Source organism: Pongo abelii, chromosome 15 (genome assembly GCF_028885655.2).
Source record: "Pongo abelii isolate AG06213 chromosome 15, NHGRI_mPonAbe1-v2.0_pri, whole genome shotgun sequence".
In the NCBI taxonomy this organism is placed as follows: Eukaryota; Metazoa; Chordata; class Mammalia; order Primates; family Hominidae; genus Pongo; species Pongo abelii.
The window spans coordinates 49,056,877-49,075,821 of NC_072000.2; the positions used below are offsets into that span (position 1 = coordinate 49,056,877).

Here is an 18,945-nt window from a genome sequence, read left to right on the forward strand (position 1 = left end):
AAGTACAGTTTGCTGTTTTCTTCTTAGGTTTATCGGCGGGGGCTTCAGGCAATACCTCTTAGTGTTGACCTTTGGATACATTATATAAACTTCTTAAAAGAAACATTGGACCCTGGTGATCCTGAGACAAACAATACGATAAGAGGGTATGTGGAACATTGATACTGAAATGTTTTTTATGATATAAATAATTATTCTGATGTTCATAATAGAGCTCATGAAAGCTAAGCTGGAAGTTTAACTTCTATTCCATTAAAAAAATGATACAGGTAATAAACTTATGCTTTATGATTTGAAAATGCAGATAATAAAGCCCTCCTACAGTCCATGCTCCTTATGTCCCCAATTCCACTCCTGAAGGTTAATAGCTTGGTGTGTGTTCTTTCAGATGTATGTATAAGTACGTATTTGTGCGTATGTTTTCATACTGCTCTTTGACTTTTTTTTTTTTTTAACAATGTTTGGGAATCTCTTCTTGCCATATTTTTTAACGATTACAAAAAGTATTTTATAATACTTTATAAAAAGTATCTTATAAGCCAGAGTACTCTACTTCATTTCACCAAATCCTTATTTATAGGAAATAATCAGTGCTACAGTGAACATCTCTGTACAAGTCAATATTTTTTGTAGAATGCACTAGAAATGGAACTTCTGTCAAAGGGAACACACAGCTCAGTTTTATCAAATGTTCCTTCAAAAATGGTATCGATTTTAAACTCCCACAGTGTATGAAAATAATCATTTTCCCACAGCTGTGCCACATTTTTTGTTTGTTTTACCTCCAATGGCATCTCTGTTTTAATTTGTTTATATCTTGATTGCTCATCCTGGTTTACCGTGTTCTCATATGCTTATATAAGCCATTTTTTAAATTACCTGTTGATATTATTTGCTCATTTTTCTATTACGTTATCTTTTTCTTGATTACAGTAGTTTGCTAATGTATTTGTTTTTGGTTTTCAAAAGAAAGCATGTGCATATTGCTTAAGAAGTTAGCTAATGTTAAACTGCTTGTAACAAAAAGTACCCCCTCCACCTCCCTTCAAATATTTTAGCTCTTCTGGTATTTTCCACCATGTGTATAACAGTAGATCTATGTTGCTTTCTTTCTTTCTCTGTTAGTTGTAGACATTATGTGTCTGTTACGGTAAATGAGAATTTTAACCCACTTACACTTTGTTTTCCCATTCCTTATCTTTCCAATATAGGTACAGGATAGGTTTCAATAATCAGCTTCAGTATTTTTTTTTAATCATTGTAAATCCATAAATAAGGATGGGCACAGTGGCTTATACCTGTAATCCCAGGACTTTGGGAGACTGAGGTGGGAGGAGTGCTTGAGCCTGGGAGGTTGAGGCTACAGTGAGCTGTGATTGCACCACTGCACTCTAGCCTGAGTGACAGAGTGAGACCTTGTCTCAAAAACAAAAAACATTAGCTGGGCATGGTGGCGCATGCCTGTAGTTCCAGCTACTCGGGAGGCTGAGGCAAGAGAATCACTTGAACCTGGAGGCGGAGGTTGCAGTGAGCCAAGATCGATCATGCCACTGCACTCCAGCCTGGATGACAGAGCAAGACCCTGTCTCAAAAAAAAAAAAAAAAAAAAAAAAAAGAGATCAAAAACTATAAATATTTTTCATCATACTGTCTTTTCATTTTATAACCTTTTTGGTTTTTAATTGCTCCTCCCCTGCCCCTCATTTTTCCCGTTTCTCTAATTTTCTTTGAACATTTAAGGTTTTTTCATACTCTCCAGCAGCTTTGTAGAAGGCTTTAAATATAGCTTTCTATACAATCAGACCTGTTAAAAAATGTGTAAGTTCCATTTTTTCCTCTCCTTTGAGCTGTCTCTCCTGGAAACCTTCCTACTATAATCTGGACTGGTCTTCTAGTTCTGCTGTACAAGAGTTGTCTTGGGATATTCTCATCATCATGGTTCTAGGAGATGTCTTTACCTCACTTCTGGGTGAGTTTATTATTAGATCTCACTCTTTCTTGATTTCATGTCCAACTTTTAGAAGAGTGTGTCCTATAACTTCTTGTTAAAGGATGCTTGGATGAAAAAATAATTTTAAGGTTTGGTAAGCTATAGAATTTGGAGTTGAAAATTATTTTCTCCGTAGAGCTTTGAAGGCATTATTTATTCCTTTATAGCTTCTGCTATTGCTTTTGAGAAGTCCAGTACCATTCTTTTAGAATAGATTCTCTTTCTATAACGTGTTTTTCCTCTGTGGAAGCTGTTAGGATGTTCTTTTTGGGTCTGATGTAAATGAAGTTTTATAAAAATGAGCTTTGATGTGGATTTTCTTTTTCTTATTGTGATTATTGGGTGATTGGTTGAGTCTTTTCATTCTGAGATTCTAATGTCTTTCTATTCTTAGAAATGTTATTATTATGGATATTCTCATTTTGACAATTTCCTTGCCTTGATTTTCTCTGTTGTTTTTAATAGTTGGATGTTGGACCTCTTCTTTTAATTACTGAGTTTTTCTTTTCTTCTTCCTATTTTTCATGTCTTAGACTTTGTCTGGGTTTTTGAGGTATTTCCTTGAACCTTGTATTGGATTTTTAACATCTTCCATTAGATTCTTTTTTTTTTTTTTTGAGACAGAGTCTCCCTCTCTCCCCCAGGCTGGAGTGCAGTGGCTCGAGCTGGGCTCACTGCAAGCTCCGCCTCCTGGGTTCACGCCATTCTCCTGCACCAGCCTCCCGAGTAGCTGGGACTATAGGCACCTGCCACCACGCCTGACTAATTTTTTGTATTTTTAGTAGAAACAGGTTTCACCGTGTTACCCAGGATGATCTCCATCTCCTGACCTCGTGATCCGCCCGTCTCGGCCTCCCAAAGTGCTGGGGTTACAGGCGTGAGCCACAGCACCCGGCCCAGATTCTTAACATCCAAGAATCTTTCTTGTTCTCTGAGTGTTCCTTTTTTTATACTCTCCAATTCTTGTTTCATGGCTGCATATCTTTTCGTTATTTCTTTGATGATACTAAGGATAGTTGAGATTTTCCTCTGTTCCCAGGACTGTTTCCTCAAATTTTTCTGTTTACCTATTTTCATCTCTGAGATACGTGATCTCTGGATTTTTGTTCCTATTACAGATTAGATATTAACAAGCTATATGAGCCAGGCACAGTGGATCACTTGAGGTCAGGAGTTCGAGACCAGCCTGGCCAACATGGTGAAACCCTGTCTCTACTTAAAATACAAAAAAATTAGCTGGGCATGGTGGCAGGAGTCTGTAATCTCAGCTTCTCAGGAGGTTGAGGTAGGAGAATTGCTTGAACCTGGAAGGCAGAAGTTGCAGTAGCTGAGATCGTGACATTGCACTCCAGCCTGGGTGACAGAGCGAGACCCTGTCTCAAAAACAAACAAACAAAAAAACAAAAACAAGCATATGGAAGCACTGTGTGTTTTGTATGGGGCATTATCAGTTGGCCTGTGGTGTTTCACAGTAGTGTAATCATGTGGCCACTCTTTTTTGCTGGTGGATTCCCAGTGATAGTAACCTTATATCTTATTGCTGAGCCAAGCAGTTTGTTTAGAAAAGAATAATTTTATTTACTTGGGGAATGGACACCTAGCTTCTGAAATCCCCATAGCTGGGCGGGAAAGTTGAAGATTTCTCACCATTCATTAAGTATACCTTCTAAACGTTCTGTCTTCATTTCATTACCTTCTTGTCTTCTTCCCCTTTTCTCCATACTTTTTTCAGTGTCTGGTTAATTTTCTGAATCATTTGGGGTTCTGTAGGGACAGTAACATCCATTTTGTTCTTTTGAAAACCTTACACCAAATATGCACATGCATGCACAGACACACATGCTCTTCAATCTTTTATTTCTATATTGAACATATTTCCTCCAATGTTGTTATGTTTTTAACTTTGTTTATGGTGTCTTTTATCATATGGAGTTTTATTTTTCCTTAATGTGCTTCTGTTTCAATTCTTACTGGTTTCTGAGTTTTGTGCCTATTTTGCCAAAAATATATAAATCCTGTATTTTGTTCTAACTTTTCTGTAGTTTTTTGCTTATTCATTTATCTGAATTTAATTTCTGTCGTGAGATAGACATTAGCCTTTTATATATTCCCACTGTTGAATTAAAATATCTCCTATATCATACACCAAATACTCACGCACATTGATCTCTTTTTTGTTTCCTTGGCTCTGTACTGTTCATCCATTTTTCTGTTACCTGCCCAGTGCCAAATATGTAATTACTGTAGCTTCCTAGTTTCTTATATTATCTTTCAGGAAAATGCCTGCTGCATTATCCTTTTACAAAGTCATTTTGCATTTTTGTATTCTGGATGAATAGTAGAATTTTATTTTTTCTTGTTCCTCTCAACATTTTTTAGCGCTTTATTGAAATTGTGTTAAAATTGTGGGTTAACTTAGGGGAGTGTAGTTTTATACTTTTTAAAAATCTCTCTTGATTCTAAGATACTTATCTTGAAAGTATGTGTATCTAAAAGCTTTATCCCATTGGAGTATTAAATCCAGTGTCTAAAATTGCTTACAGAAATCTCTTGACATGACTAGGTATTTTAAAATACTTTGTAACAAACTTTTTTTTTTTTTCCTTGGAGACAGAGTCTTGCTCTGTCATCCAGGCTGGAGTGCAGTGTTGAGTGGTGCAATTTCAGCTCACTGCCACTTCCGCCTCCCAGGTTCAAGTGATTCTCATGCCTCAGACTCCCGAGTAGCTCGGATTACAGATGTGCACCACAACGCCTGGCTAATTTTTGTATTTTTAGTAGAGATGGGGTTTCGCCGTGTTGGCAAGGCTGGTCTCAAACTCCTGGCCTCATGTGCTGGAATTACAGGCGTGAGCCATCGTGCCCAGCCTGTGATAAAACTTTAATGGTAGAATTTTAGAATTGAGAGGGGCTTTTGAGAGGTTTAAAGTATATGTATACTTTTTTTTTTTTTGAGACAGAGTCGCGCTCTGTCGCCCAGTCGGGAGTGCAGTGGTACAATCTCGGCTTACTGCAACCTCCGCCTGCCGGGTTCAAGCAATTCTCCTGCCTCAGCCTCCCAAGTAGCTGGGACTACAGGCATGTGCCACCATGCCTGGCTAATTTTTTGTATTTTTGTAGAGACGGGGTTTCATCATGTTGGCCAGGTTGGTCTTGAACTCCTGACCTGAGGTGATCCTCCCGCTTCAGCCTCCCTAAGTGCTGCGATTACAGGCATGAGCCTGTAATCATGCCTGTAATCATTTCACCATGCCTCGTGAAAATATTCTTAAATTGAGATAAAATTTGCCTCTCTTTAACTTCCTACTTGTTTTAATTTTGTCTTCTGTCATAAATCAATCTATACAACAGACATTCAGATTTAACAAACACTTAAATGTCTACTCTTACCTATTTGCAATGTGTACATTTTGTATTTAATTTTCTATTTGATAAAATTACATAAAAAGTACATTTATCTATTCCCTTTTTCTCACTCTTTTTAAGCAGCTGTTGTATGCTTTCTGTTAATCTGTCTACCCTTTAATCCCTACTTGCATAGGAAGCAGTTGAATATAATTTTTGAAGTTAGCATTATCTTCTAAATTTAGAAATAATATTTTAAAAGTGATTTTATCTTGGAAAGATAACTTAAGAGTAATTTAATTTTTCAGAACTTTTGAGCATGCTGTTCTAGCTGCAGGAACAGATTTCCGTTCTGACAGACTGTGGGAAATGTATATAAACTGGGAAAATGAGCAGGGAAACCTGAGAGAAGTTACAGCTATATATGATCGTATTCTTGGTATTCCAACACAGCTGTATAGTCATCATTTTCAGAGGTAGGTGGGAAATTCTGATCATCGAAACATCTTTGATTACTCAGATAGTTGGTAATATTAAGTATTATAATTCTCTTGAAATGTTATGTAAGCTTTTATTACGTGGAAAGAGGAATAAATTTTGTTGCTAATCACAACCTACATGCTTGCTTTTGACATTTTTTCATATGCCTTATGAAATGTTTAGAAATTTTACTGTTTTTAGACAGAAGTTTCTCCTTATTCATAGGAATTCTGTCTTGTCTAAGGTAGTTCAGAGTAGTGAAGGAATGAGAAAATAGTACCTAAGTTGAGTTATTTATTTATGGCATTAAATTGACACACTGCCTGGCACATGATAGATGCTTATTTTTTTGAAACTTAATGATTTGCTAAATATACATTCTTGTGATTGGTATAACACCTTATATCCAAAACAGTGAAGGATGCATTTTATATAGTAAGTAGTATCTATTTTCAAACACTCAGGTATCATTCCATTTTAATTTTCTAACATGATTTTTCTGTTACAATTGGTATCCTTTTATTTTAATGATTACTGTTAAAACAACTAATTCTGTGTGTCATTATTTTTGTGTTCTGTTTCCTGCTTTATTCAGAGTATCCCATCAGTAAGGATCCAGAAAGTCTTTCTGAACAAGTATGAAGACTGTGTCTTTGCTTTTTTTAAATTCGCATGTTTTCTATTTTTTATTACAATTTTTATGAGTAGTATTGTATAAACTTAGTATTTTCTATTTTTTGTTATAATTTTTATGAGTAGTATTGTATAAACTTAGGTACTTTTTAAGTGAGTGATTTTCTAAATTTTTTTTTTACTACCAAAAGTAGACGACTTTTATGAAGCATTTGTAAAGTACTGAGGATCAATGTGCTAAAGATAGAAGTTATACAGACTCAGGTTAGAAATAGGAAGCATATAGATAGGAATATTCTCTCTGCTCTTGATGAAATAGAGGAAGCAGGCAGGTTTCTAAGGTATAATGACCTAGGAAGACACTTGCTGAAAGACGTTAACACAAGTAAGAATTGGCATATGGAAATGCTTGGTAAATAGTTACCAAACACGTAAGTACAAAAGTACTTAAATTACCTGATGGGCCAAAGACGGTGTCTTTTCATAGACTAGTTCTTCTCTGATTTAAAGTATAGGAAAAATCTATGACTACAAGAACTTTACTGATGATGGAAAAAAAATATGTGTAGGAAACACACATAGCATTTTCTATATCCCAGACACTGTGCTGAGTGCTTTGTAACTCACTTAATCCTCCCAGTAACCCATCGAGGCAAGTACTATTGTTCCCATTTTATGAAAGGGGAGACACAGGGAGATTAGCATATTTATCTAAGGCCACAGAGTTTGTAAGTGATTGGAAGCTACTTGGAACCTAGACAGTATGGCCCTAAAGTTTTTTATATGTTTTCATACAAATCTTTTTTATTTCTAAATAAATATCCCACTAGGCTTTTATTTATTTATTTTTCTTTAAGTCATCAGTTACCCTAGGCTTTTAAAAATGCATATATACTTATAATAGATATTAGTGGGATTATATTACACATACTGATCTATAATCTGATATTTTTCACTTAATGCATTTAGAACCACTTTCCTTATCAGTTATAGCGAACTCACAAGTAGTCTTTATGCAATTCTTATAGTTTATGTAAGTTAACTAATTCACATGACTAACTGCTTTGAGAACCACTGAATGTTTTGTTTTTTTTTTTCTGTAACACATGCCTCTTTGTTAAAGTCATTTATTTAGCATTTGCTGTGTACCTGCTGATAAGCTATTTAAGTTGTAGGAATGAAGGCCCAAAGAAGCCATGTGTAAATAGCGTTGCCTGTGAGTTGGTCAGAAGGATAGAGGAGGAGGCGTGTGTTAAAAAACATATTCTAAATGGTATACAGTAATAATGGAAATATTTTTATTGTGCTTGTGCATTAGGCTTGTACCATTGGATGTACCCTGCACATTATCTCTGAGATAATGTCTAATTTAAAACCTTCTTTAGCATGAGGACTTTGTGATCTGGTCTAACATCCAGGTCCAATCCCTGGTAGTTCCTGAGCTCTAGACATACCTAAGTCTGATAACTTCCCAAAGGGCAGTGTTGTTTTATATCTTCATGACTGTAATACCTTTTCCTCTTTCCACTTGTCTAGTGGACTTATATTCCCTGAGACCACACAGTTTTGTGTCTTCTCTGTGAAATTTTCTCTGGTTCACCTATATTGAGATATCTAGTCTGTTATTTGTGCCACGACTTTACCTACATTTATTTACATTTATATCAGCACCAGTAACACTGCTTTGAATTTATGTCTCTTATATCCTCAACATGCCTGTCAGTTTCTGAGGCTTAATTCTTTGTATCTCTAATATTTAGGAATAGAGCTCAATATATATTAGGCACTTAGCCAGTCTTTACTGAATAAATGTTAGCTTTATAATACAAAAAACTGCTGAAAAAATACTGCTTAATATTATGCACATTTTGTCACTGAAAGAAGTTGCTACATGATGTAGCAATCAAGTCATTTTAGATTTATGTACTGTATGTAGTTATTTTGAAATTTTACCTTATTTTAAGTTTTTAATTCATTTGTTGACAATTTTGAGTTTTAATATTCATTTGTAATTAAATCTGTTTTTTCATACTACATATTTGAGAGTTACTTCCTTATTTTTAATTTTTTAACATAAGGCAATCTGTGTTAATTTTTTTCTGCCTGGTGCTGAAATGGGCCGTTAGCCTCTGTATCCGTTGACTTTGTAAAATTTAAATTAGATTCCAATGTTATTTATATACTTTTTTTTTTTTTTTGAGGTGAAATCTCGCTCTGTTGCCCAGGCTGGATTGCAGTGGTGCAGTCTTGGCTCACTGCAGCCTCCACCTCCCAGGTTCAAGTGATTCTCCTGCCTCAGCCTCCCGAGTAGCTGGGATTACAGACGCCCGCCCTGACATCGAGCTAATTTTTGTATTTTTGGTACAGATGGGTTTCAGCTTGTTTGCCAGGCTGGTCTTGAACTCCTGACCTCAGGTGATCCGCCCGCCTCAGCCTCCCAAAGTGCTGGGATTACAGGCGTCAGCAGGCGCCCAACCTGTTTACTTACTTTTTAGTAACATTTCTGATAGTAGTACAGAGGTGGGAATGAGAGTTGTGAGACTAGAGGCTGCAAGGTCATTTTATGTTTATCCAGCTTAAAAGTCCTGCAATGATGAACATGTATTTAAAAGGTACAGTCAATAAATAGGACCTGGTATCTAATGTAAATCAAAAGCTAGGTGGAAGAGATTGAGAGATGTAGTGGTTGACAGTACCATTAATCAATATTAGAAATGCTGAGGGTGGCTGGGCACGGTGGCTCACACCTGTAATCCCAGCACTTTGGGAGGCTGAGGTGGGTGGATCACCTGAGGTCAGGAGTTCGAGACCAGGCTGCCCAACAAGGTGAAACCCCGTCTCTACTAAAATTACAAAAATTAGCTGGGCGTGGTGGTGTGCACCTGTAATCCCAGCTACTTGGGAGGCTGAGGCAGGAGAATTGCTTGAACCCAGGAGGTGGAGCTTGCAGTGAGCCAAGATAGCACCATCGCACTCTAGCCTGGGTGACAGACCGGGACTCCATCTCACACAAAAAAATAAAGAAAGAAAGAAATACTGAGGGTATTCATTTTCAGATGAAGATGCCACACTTATTTTAAAATATTTCATATTTGAGGTTCCAAAGGTATATTCAAATTGTGATGATGTAGATATTTTAGCTCCTCAACCTGGTGTTTTTGATTAAAATTTGTATGTATACAAATTATTGCATGTTTTCATAAAATAGTGAAATGATATTTTTTTCAAAAATCTTTTTATAGATTAGCTTAAAACTAATCCACATTTCTTTGTGCAGAGTATTGGCAGTTGGATATGCTAATGTGATTAGGAGAAAGGTTTGGACTTGTGTTATAGTTTTGAGAGTCATCATGGTATACTTATTTCAAGCTGTATCAATGAGATTGGCCAGAAGTATGTATTAATAAAAATAGATGAGAACCAAATGGACAGTGGAATTCTTGGGAATAGTAGCATTTAGGGCAGGTAAGAAGGGGAATAAGACATAGAGCAGCAGTCAGAGGCTTGGAGGACCATATTACAAAACAAGTGTCCATTTAATTTTATATATGAGGTAATTGATAATCTTAATTGGGCAGTTTCACTGGATTTTTGCATACTCACATGTGGATGAGTATTTGGAAGGTGGGAAGGAAATGCTATATTTGTTGGTTATTTACAAGTGATCATTTAGAATTTAAATATGGATTACAATATTTAATTTTACTGTAACTTATGTCTTTGTAGTAAAATAGATTCTATGACACACAAAGAATAGGTATTATCATCTTATTTTACAATTGAGGAAACTAAGATTTAGAGAAAAGAAAAACTTCCCTTAAGTCATAACCAGTAACAGACAGAACTGAGGTTTGAATTTATGCCCGTCCATGCCTTCTCCATTCCACTGTAAAGGTAGGAAGAAATTGAAGATGTCTATAGACTGTTTTATCATATGGTAGTGTTTTATCATATATGGTAGGGTTTTACTATAGAAAAGAAGGAGAAAAGGTATGATATTTTGGTTTCTTTTTAAAATCAAATCCTTTGAAAGAGTAGTATATAGTAGGAATCTCAATATGAGATCTAAAATTATGATTCAAATATATATATATTTTTATTGTTTTCCTTTAGATTTAAAGAACATGTACAGAATAATTTGCCTAGAGATCTTTTAACTGGTGAACAGTTTATTCAGTTGCGAAGGGAATTAGCTTCTGTAAATGGTCATAGTGGTGATGATGGTCCTCCTGGTGATGATCTACCATCGGGAATTGAAGACATAACTGATCCTGCAAAGGTAACCAGTCTTATTCTAAAGTTCGTCAGTGGCCAGGTGTGGTGGCTTATGCCTGTAATCCCAGCACTTTGGGAGGCCAAGGTAGGCGGATCACCTGAGGTCTAGAGTTTGAGACCCGTCTAGGCAACATGATGAAACCCCGTCTATATACAAAAATTAGCCAGGTGTGGTGGCACATGACTGTAGTCCCATCTACTTGGGAGGCTGAGGTGGGAAGATTGCTTGAACCTGGAAGGCGGAGATTGCAGTGAGCTAAGATGGCACCACTGCATTCCAGCCTGGGCCACAGAGCAAGACTCCATCTCGGGGGAGAAAAAGTCTTTAGTGCAGAAGAAACTGGACCTGTTATCCCTTGACTCCATGAGTGGCACAGTGATCACTTATATAACTGGCCATTTACCCAGTGACTTGTAGCTTGTTTGAAGTTAATTTCTGATTAAGGCAAGTGGGGATTCAGTAGCTTGTATGTATACCCCCCAAAAAAACTTAGCTTAGAAGGAATATTTTGCCTAGGTTGTGTATCTACTAGCCCAATTTAAGAAAAAAAGAAAAAAAAAATATGAAAGTGGTTAATTAGGAAGTTGTGTGATAAGTTTTAGTGTTGTTAATTGGATTTTGCACATAATTGCCAACAGTTAAAAATCTACCACTAATCTAAGACTAAAATATCTGTGAATAATACTTAAATGTAAGCAGTGATACTGAAAATTTTCAGTATACGGTTTGTGAGATTTATTTTTTTTCCCTTTTTCTTCCCAAGCTAATTACAGAAATAGAAAACATGAGACATAGAATCATTGAGATTCATCAAGAAATGTTTAATTATAATGAGCATGAAGTTAGTAAAAGGTGGACTTTTGAAGAAGGTGTAAGTGTTTTTGTTTTGTAATAGTCTTTAAAATACAAAGTAGGAATAATTTATTTTTCTTTCAATTTTGATAGTACTATCTCTGTTGTAACTTTATTTTTGCATATTTAAGCCATAACTTCAGATGTTCGTCTCATTTATTGTAATCATTATCCGTTTTTCCATTTTCCCTGATGAATTTTAGAATGTTTGAATTCAGATTTACTTGAATTGCAAGATATCTGCTTAATCTGAACTATTTTATTCTAATTGTTCAATTTTTAAAAGTCAACTTCTTGGGGTTATACTTTACATACATTACAATTCACCCATTTTAGGTATATAGTAAAATAAGGTAATTTCACACAGTTTTAATTCTTTGGTTTTTTTTCTGACTGCTTTACTGAGATATAATTCACATGCCATATGTGAATTCACCCATTTAAAGTATACAGTTCAATAGTTCTTAGTATATTCACAGATATGTACAACCATCACCACAGTCAATTTTAAAACATAATCACCACCTCAAAAAATAACACCTTAACTTTTAGTTGTCACTACCCCTACCTCCTCAGCTGCGACCCTCTATCCCCAGTGCTAAGGTACCACCATCTGCTTTTTGTTTCTGTAGATTTCCCTATAATGGCCTTTCATATGAATGGAATCTTAGAATATGGAATCATTTCACAGATGTATGTATATACATTGTCATCACAGCAATCAAGATACAGAACTCTTTTAGCACCCCAAAGGTCCCCTTGGCCCCTTTCCAGCCAGAGTTCCCCTCTTCACTCCTAGCCCTAGGCAGCCATTGATCTGCTTTCTGTCACTGTGGTTGTTCAATTTTAAAATATTCAACAAAGTATAAAATGTTCTGTACATTAAAAAGCATGTAATTGGCAAGATGGCAGAATACAGAGAAAATGTATTATTTCATTTGTTTGTAAAGCTTAAGGAATTTAAGGGTTAATTTTAAAAGTTTTTTAAATTATGAAATATGATTAAAAATTTTAATTATCAATTATACTTATATTTAAAATAATTTGTATTAACACTGTACATGTGCATATTTTGGTGATATTGGTTTACTTTCATTGGCATGTTACAATTTCATTACAGATTAAAAGACCTTACTTTCATGTGAAACCTTTGGAAAAGGCACAACTAAAAAACTGGAAAGAATACTTAGAATTTGAAATTGAAAATGGGACTCATGAACGAGTTGTGGTTCTCTTTGAAAGATGTGTCATATCATGTGCCCTCTATGAGGAGTTTTGGATTAAGGTAAGAAAATCATGTGCTCTTAAACTTGAATATATTATAAACATTGATCTAGTGACTAACCTTTTTTGTACTTCTGTTGAATGTTGTTCATATAACTATATCTGTTGCATTAGGAGATGGTCTGCTTGCAACCAGATTTGACTGCTGCATATGCCAACCTCGTTGCCTCTCTTCGTCCTTCCTTACAGAAACTAGTCTAGTGGTTCAATAAAGGTGCTGAATGGGTTTAAAAATAGAATTTTATCGTTCTGTCACAAATTTAATGGCTTGTTCAACTGTAAATTATTCAGTATTTCCTCTTTTCTGTATGTAGTATGCCAAGTACATGGAAAACCATAGCATTGAAGGAGTGAGGCATGTCTTCAGCAGAGCTTGTACTATACATCTCCCAAAGAAACCCATGGTGCATATGCTTTGGGCAGCTTTTGAGGAACAGCAGGGTAAGAGTGGAGAAATTCAGTTGATATTTTTGAGATTTTAAGTTATTTCAGGAAACAGTGACAAATTGAGTGGTAAGGGATGGTGTAAAGCAGAGTTTGGCAAACTTTTTCTCTAAAGGGCCAGATAGTAAAAGCCATGTGTTCTGACTTTCAGGCTTTGTAAGCCATTGTAGCCCCAAAACAGCCATAGGCAGTATGTAAATATGCATGGCTGTTTCCCATTATTAGTTGCTGGATTTAGCCCATGGGTGATTGTTGCCAGTATCTGGTTATAAACATTATTTTAGTTGTTTAAACCAAAGCATAAACATTTAATTACTGTTTCTAGGTAATATTAATGAAGCCAGGAATATCTTGAGAACATTTGAAGAATGTGTTCTAGGATTGGCAATGGTTCGTTTACGAAGAGTAAGTTTAGAACGACGGCATGGAAATCTGGAAGAAGCTGAACATTTGCTTCAGGATGCCATTAAGAATGCCAAATCAAATAATGAATCTTCATTTTATGCTGTCAAACTAGCCCGGCATCTTTTCAAAATACAGAAAAACCTTCCAAAATCAAGAAAGGTGCTTTTGGAAGCAATCGAAAGAGACAAAGTATGCATTTGTATTTTTAAGAGTATCTTCTATAAAAAAAACCAGTGGTCAGTGTATTTTCACTGTGGCAACTGTGATGAAAGATTTGGTCTGTATGTAATATATTTTATTACTAAATGAGGACAACAGTCCCTCTAAACTGATGTTGCCATTTAAAATTTTTTTTCAAATTGTTTTGAATTAAAAGTTTGAGACATTAAGATTATTGGGTTAAAATTGTTGTAGACATTGTGATACTATTTTCCCTTTAGAAATTATCAACAAATTTACTGATTACTAAGTAGAACAGAGGACTTGGGAGAATACTTCATAAACAAAAGCATAGGCGTTGCCTATGTTGTAAGCACATTTAGAAGTGAGATGATTTTGCTTCTCTATAGAGTACTTTTTATATATCAATTGAAAAAGGCAGTGTATAGGTAATAGGTAATTTCTCAAGTTTTAGGATTTTAGTTATTGCCAGGTCTGTTTAAGATACAGATTTATAGCAGTTTGCTTCTAGCTGCAGTTTAAGATGTTTGTCTTTTTTTTTTTTTTGAGTCTGTCGCCTAAGCTGGAGTGCAGTGGTGCCATCTTGGCTCTCACTTCAACCTCTGCCTCCCGGGTTCAAGCGATTCTCCAGCCTCAGCCTCCCGAGTAGCTGGGATTACAGGCATGCATCACTACATCTGGCTGATTTTTGTATTTTTAGTAGACACAGGGTTTCACCATGTTGGTCAGGCTGATCTTGAACTCCTGACCTCAGGTGATTTGCCTGCCTCGGCCTCCCAAAGTGCTGGGATTACAGGCGTGAGCCACCGCACCTGGGCTTTTTTTTTTTTTGAGACAGAGTCTCATTGTCGCTGAGGCTGGAGTGCAATAGCGTGATCTCTGCTCACTGCAGCTTCCACCTCCTGGGTTCAAGCCATTCTCCTGCCTCAGGCTCCCAAGTAGCTGGGATTAAAGGTGTGCACCACCATGCCAGTTAATTTTTGTATTTTTAGTAGAGATGGGGTTTTACCATGTTGGCCAGGCTGGTCTCAAACTCCAGACCTAAAGTGATCCTCCTGCCTTGGCCTCCCAAAGTGCTGGGATTATAGGCATGAGCCACCACGCCCGGCTAAGATGTTTATCTATAGTTGTAGTAAAGATTTAAATTATTTGAAGCATAGAGTTTTTTTTTTATGTTTTATTTTCTAATTGTCATGGTAGGTGATGTCATACTAAATACAAGATGGGATATAGAGTTTTAATTTACTGTCATTGAACAATATGCATTGTTTAGGAGATACTAGGATGATCAGTTGATTGAAAAATTCATCAGTGTGTTAATGAATTTTTTCACCCCTTTAGATATATGCTGAAAACATTTAGCATGAGTTGTATTTTAATACAATTTTCAATATTTTTTTCAAATTGAGACATAAAAACTAAGGCATTTTAAATATCTGTGCTCTAATAAAAATATTTTAGAGGTATTAATTGATGCTGCTTTTTACACAGGAGAACACAAAGTTATACCTCAATTTACTTGAAATGGAATATAGTGGTGACCTCAAACAAAATGAAGAAAATATCCTAAATTGTTTTGACAAAGCTGTACATGGTTCATTACCTATTAAAATGAGAATTACATTTTCTCAGAGAAAAGTGGAATTTCTTGAAGATTTTGGTTCCGATGTTAATAAGTAAGATATTAGTTATATTACTTATTTGAATGATAAATGAGCATTGATATTTTTGTGTGGGGATTTGATGATTAGTATAGATTAATACATTGTTAAATTTTAAAATGTTCACTTAGTTTACTTTTTCCTCAGATATATATGGGGGTAAATTCAATTTTGTAAATGTGTATGTACTTAACAGGAAGTCATAAGGTTTGTCTTTCCTTCAAAACTGTTTTCCCAATTTTAGAATGACAATCTAAACCATGACTGAATGAGAGAAGGCAGGAAGGAGCAATCCTGTGAATAGGGAAATGGGATAAGGATTGAACCCTGAGACCCAAATATTTAATATATAGGTCAATAAAGATGGATGGGATTAATCTCCAGTTAGGAGTGCTATTTTCTGAGATTGGAGAAGAGGATGGATATGGTCCCACAGAACATGCCTAGTGGCCTCATCTTCTTTCATTGTAAAAGGCCGAAAGTTGAGGATGGTTGAAGAGAATGCTTCAGTGGATTTGGGAAAAGGACAAGTTTAAGATTAAATTTACTAAGAGTACAAATATTGGCTACAGCATTGCTGAAGTTCCAGTCTTACCTGATTCTAGTAAGGAAATACACCAGTTCCTATTAGGCATGTGCCTTTTCTGATTATTCTCATTTAGATTTCTGTTGAAACCACTGTAGATAAACTGAGAATTAGTTGTGTCTGGGTGTTTGTATATGTGTGTATATATTTTTGATGGCTGTGTAAAATTTCAGTGCAACTAATATAACAGCTAATGTTTGTATTAGTGTATTTTAATGTATTAATGTATATATTTGCGTGCTTGGCATGATGCCAAATGTTTTATATTAGCTATCTTGCAGAAAATTCATAGCAGTAGAATGAGGGTATAGGGTTCTGTTCTCTTAATAGATGAGACGATTAAACAGAGATTAGGCATTTTTTCTGAGGTCATGTAGCTGTTATCACATTGTGGAGCTAGGACTGAACCTACTTCAGAGTTTCTGCTCTTAACTGCTTGTGTGCTGTGTATTTAGTGTCTTATGTTTACACTGAAGAAGGTACACAAAAGATGAGATATGTAATTCTAGCTTCTAGTCTAGTTGAAGGATATGATTAACAGGAAATAAGTAAGTGTATGAGGTAGCAAGTAACTGCCGGGAGGGGTGTGATCTCTCTGTGGATCAGAATGGATTTGTCATGCTTCATAGAGGAGGTTGGGCTTCATTTAGTTATTACTGGATTCTGATAAGCTGAGACACAGTGGCGGAAGCAAGTTGAAGCTCATCTAAAAGTAACATCTGCTTGATTGGAGGTTTTTGTGAAGTAGTGGAAGCGTGATCTTGACTGTGTCGTGCATTGAAAGCTAGACTGAATTCATAGCACTTGCAGTAGGTAGTTGACAGTAGTAAGCTATTGGAATTTTGACCAGTGATGTTAAATGACATTATTTTAATTTGGTAAAAATAGGCAGACAAATCGGAGATTCAACACAAGTGTCATTTAGTCCATTGTAAGTATAGGGAATGGAGTGTCTGAGTATCAGGACTATGATTTTAGTAGTAGAAATTTTAAAAATAAAGGAGCCGCTTAGAAATTTTCTTAGGCAGTTTCCTAAGTAAAAACAACTTTAAATATTTAATAAAGTTTGTTTTTTATATATTCCAGAGGATATTTTTTTCTTTCCTTTCAGGCTTCTGAATGCTTATGATGAACATCAAACACTCCTGAAAGAACAGGATTCTTTAAAAAGGAAAGCAGAAAATGGGTATGTCACTTTTTGCTAAGTCAAGAAGGGGTGCTTCATTATGGAAATGCCTTCAAAGACAAATGTTTTTAAGTGTTATTTTTATGTTGTAATTTACATACTTTATTTTCATGGTCTGAAAAAGTCTTGAGTGATTCAGAACTTCAGTAAAACAAATATACAGATAACATTCATCTATTCGTTAAAGTTCTTATCTGTGGGAGTTTTGAAAGTTTCCATTTTGACGTTTTATATAGATCAGAAGAACCAGAGGAAAAGAAAGCACATACAGAAGATACAACTTCATCATCTACACAGATGATTGATGGTGATTTACAGGCAAACCAAGCTGTATATAATTATAGTGCGTGGTATCAAGTGAGTCTGCATAATTACAATTCTTTGTTCATAGATGTTATTAGCATATATTAGGATAGTTTCTTTTTTTTAAAAAAAGTTTTTGTTCCAATTGTGTAATACATTCTTTGGTGGTTAAGTACTAGAATTTTAGCAGTGAACACTTGCTTGTTTTCTTAAACATACCTGCTTTAATTATACTTTTACATATGGAACTCTGCCACAGTTCTAATATGCTAACATACTTACTTTTTCCTTTCAGTACAATTATCAGAATCCTTGGAATTATGGACAATATTATCCTCCCCCTCCAACCTGATGGGAAAAATGTAAATTTCAAATGGAGTGTGTGAAAAGTATGAAATTATTATTTTTTTTAATGAGGGATGTAAACAGTATAAGCTTGTTGTATTTGATAACCTGTCTTCCTTGTTTCTGTGTAACATGATTTGTTTAGTAATAGGGGGAAAATGTCAATTAGTAGCTTACCACAGATACTGTTTCCTACCATTTATAAAATTTACTTTTTATTGAAAAACTATTTTTTGATTTTTGCATTAAGTGGTCTAGAATTCTTTTGCAGTGCATTTGCAACAGAATTTTGTAGCCTTAAGGGGTAGGAAGAAAAAGCTGACTGCAAATCATGTCAGTGTAGTACAAAATTCTGAAAACACATAAGGGCTGGTTATTTACCTCCTTTTTTTTTTTTTTTTTTTTTTTTTTTTTTAAAGAAAAAAGGACTTTTAACCTTTGCTGACAAGGTTTTGTCTGTTTCAGTTATACTTGTGAATTGTGATCTAACTGCAGAAAGGATACATTATTGAAATACTATGCCTTGGAATAGAGATTATGAATGAGAAAATGGAATGTTTGCATCCCTTTAAAAATGAAAATCATATCAAAAGTATGTTTCAGGAGACTTTGTATTTAGAATATTCATGTAAAACTTGTGAACAAGCTTTCATTTTGATCAAACTGATCTTCATTTTTGTAATAAAACGGAAGACTCATCCAGTAATCGTTTATGAATTTATTTTGGGGGGATCAATTAGTAATATTAACCTTATGTTCACCTGTATTAGTGGATCATTGGTTTTGAAGTACACTTTTTCTAAATTCAGGTCTTGATCTTCCTGCCAAGATTTTTTCCCTTTTAGCATTTTGTTTCCCCTCAAGCCTTATGCTTTTGCCTTCTCATTATACAGGCAATCTGTCCAGATAATTTTACCGGGAGTTACTCCCTGGTTTGATGAGGTCCTTAGTTCCAATTCCCTAATCAGAACAATA

General features: G+C 35.3%; 1 protein-coding gene and 1 non-coding gene across 6 annotated transcripts in view; both read left to right on the forward strand.

The window, feature by feature from the left end:
* PRPF39 (pre-mRNA processing factor 39) overlaps positions 1 to 18,676 on the forward strand; it is a 31,392-nt gene extending 12,716 nt beyond the window's left edge. For all 5 annotated transcript variants that reach the window (XM_002824709.6, XM_054530079.2, XM_054530081.2 and 2 more), the window contains 11 exons: positions 28 to 146; positions 5,644 to 5,811; positions 10,562 to 10,727; positions 11,488 to 11,595; positions 12,697 to 12,861; positions 13,175 to 13,301; positions 13,630 to 13,898; positions 15,381 to 15,565; positions 17,248 to 17,322; positions 17,559 to 17,679; positions 17,921 to 18,676. In XM_002824709.6, coding sequence (XP_002824755.2) covers positions 28 to 146; positions 5,644 to 5,811; positions 10,562 to 10,727; positions 11,488 to 11,595; positions 12,697 to 12,861; positions 13,175 to 13,301; positions 13,630 to 13,898; positions 15,381 to 15,565; positions 17,248 to 17,322; positions 17,559 to 17,679; positions 17,921 to 17,977 — 1,560 coding nt within the window. In that variant the 3' untranslated portion in view covers positions 17,978 to 18,676. The remainder of the gene's footprint in view (positions 1 to 27; positions 147 to 5,643; positions 5,812 to 10,561; positions 10,728 to 11,487; positions 11,596 to 12,696; positions 12,862 to 13,174; positions 13,302 to 13,629; positions 13,899 to 15,380; positions 15,566 to 17,247; positions 17,323 to 17,558; positions 17,680 to 17,920) is intronic.
* Positions 13,964 to 14,049, forward strand: LOC112128947 (small nucleolar RNA SNORD127). Its single transcript, XR_002911388.1, has one exon. It is a non-coding gene; the product is annotated as a small nucleolar RNA SNORD127 (small nucleolar RNA).
* Positions 18,677 to 18,945: the final 269 nt, after the last annotated feature.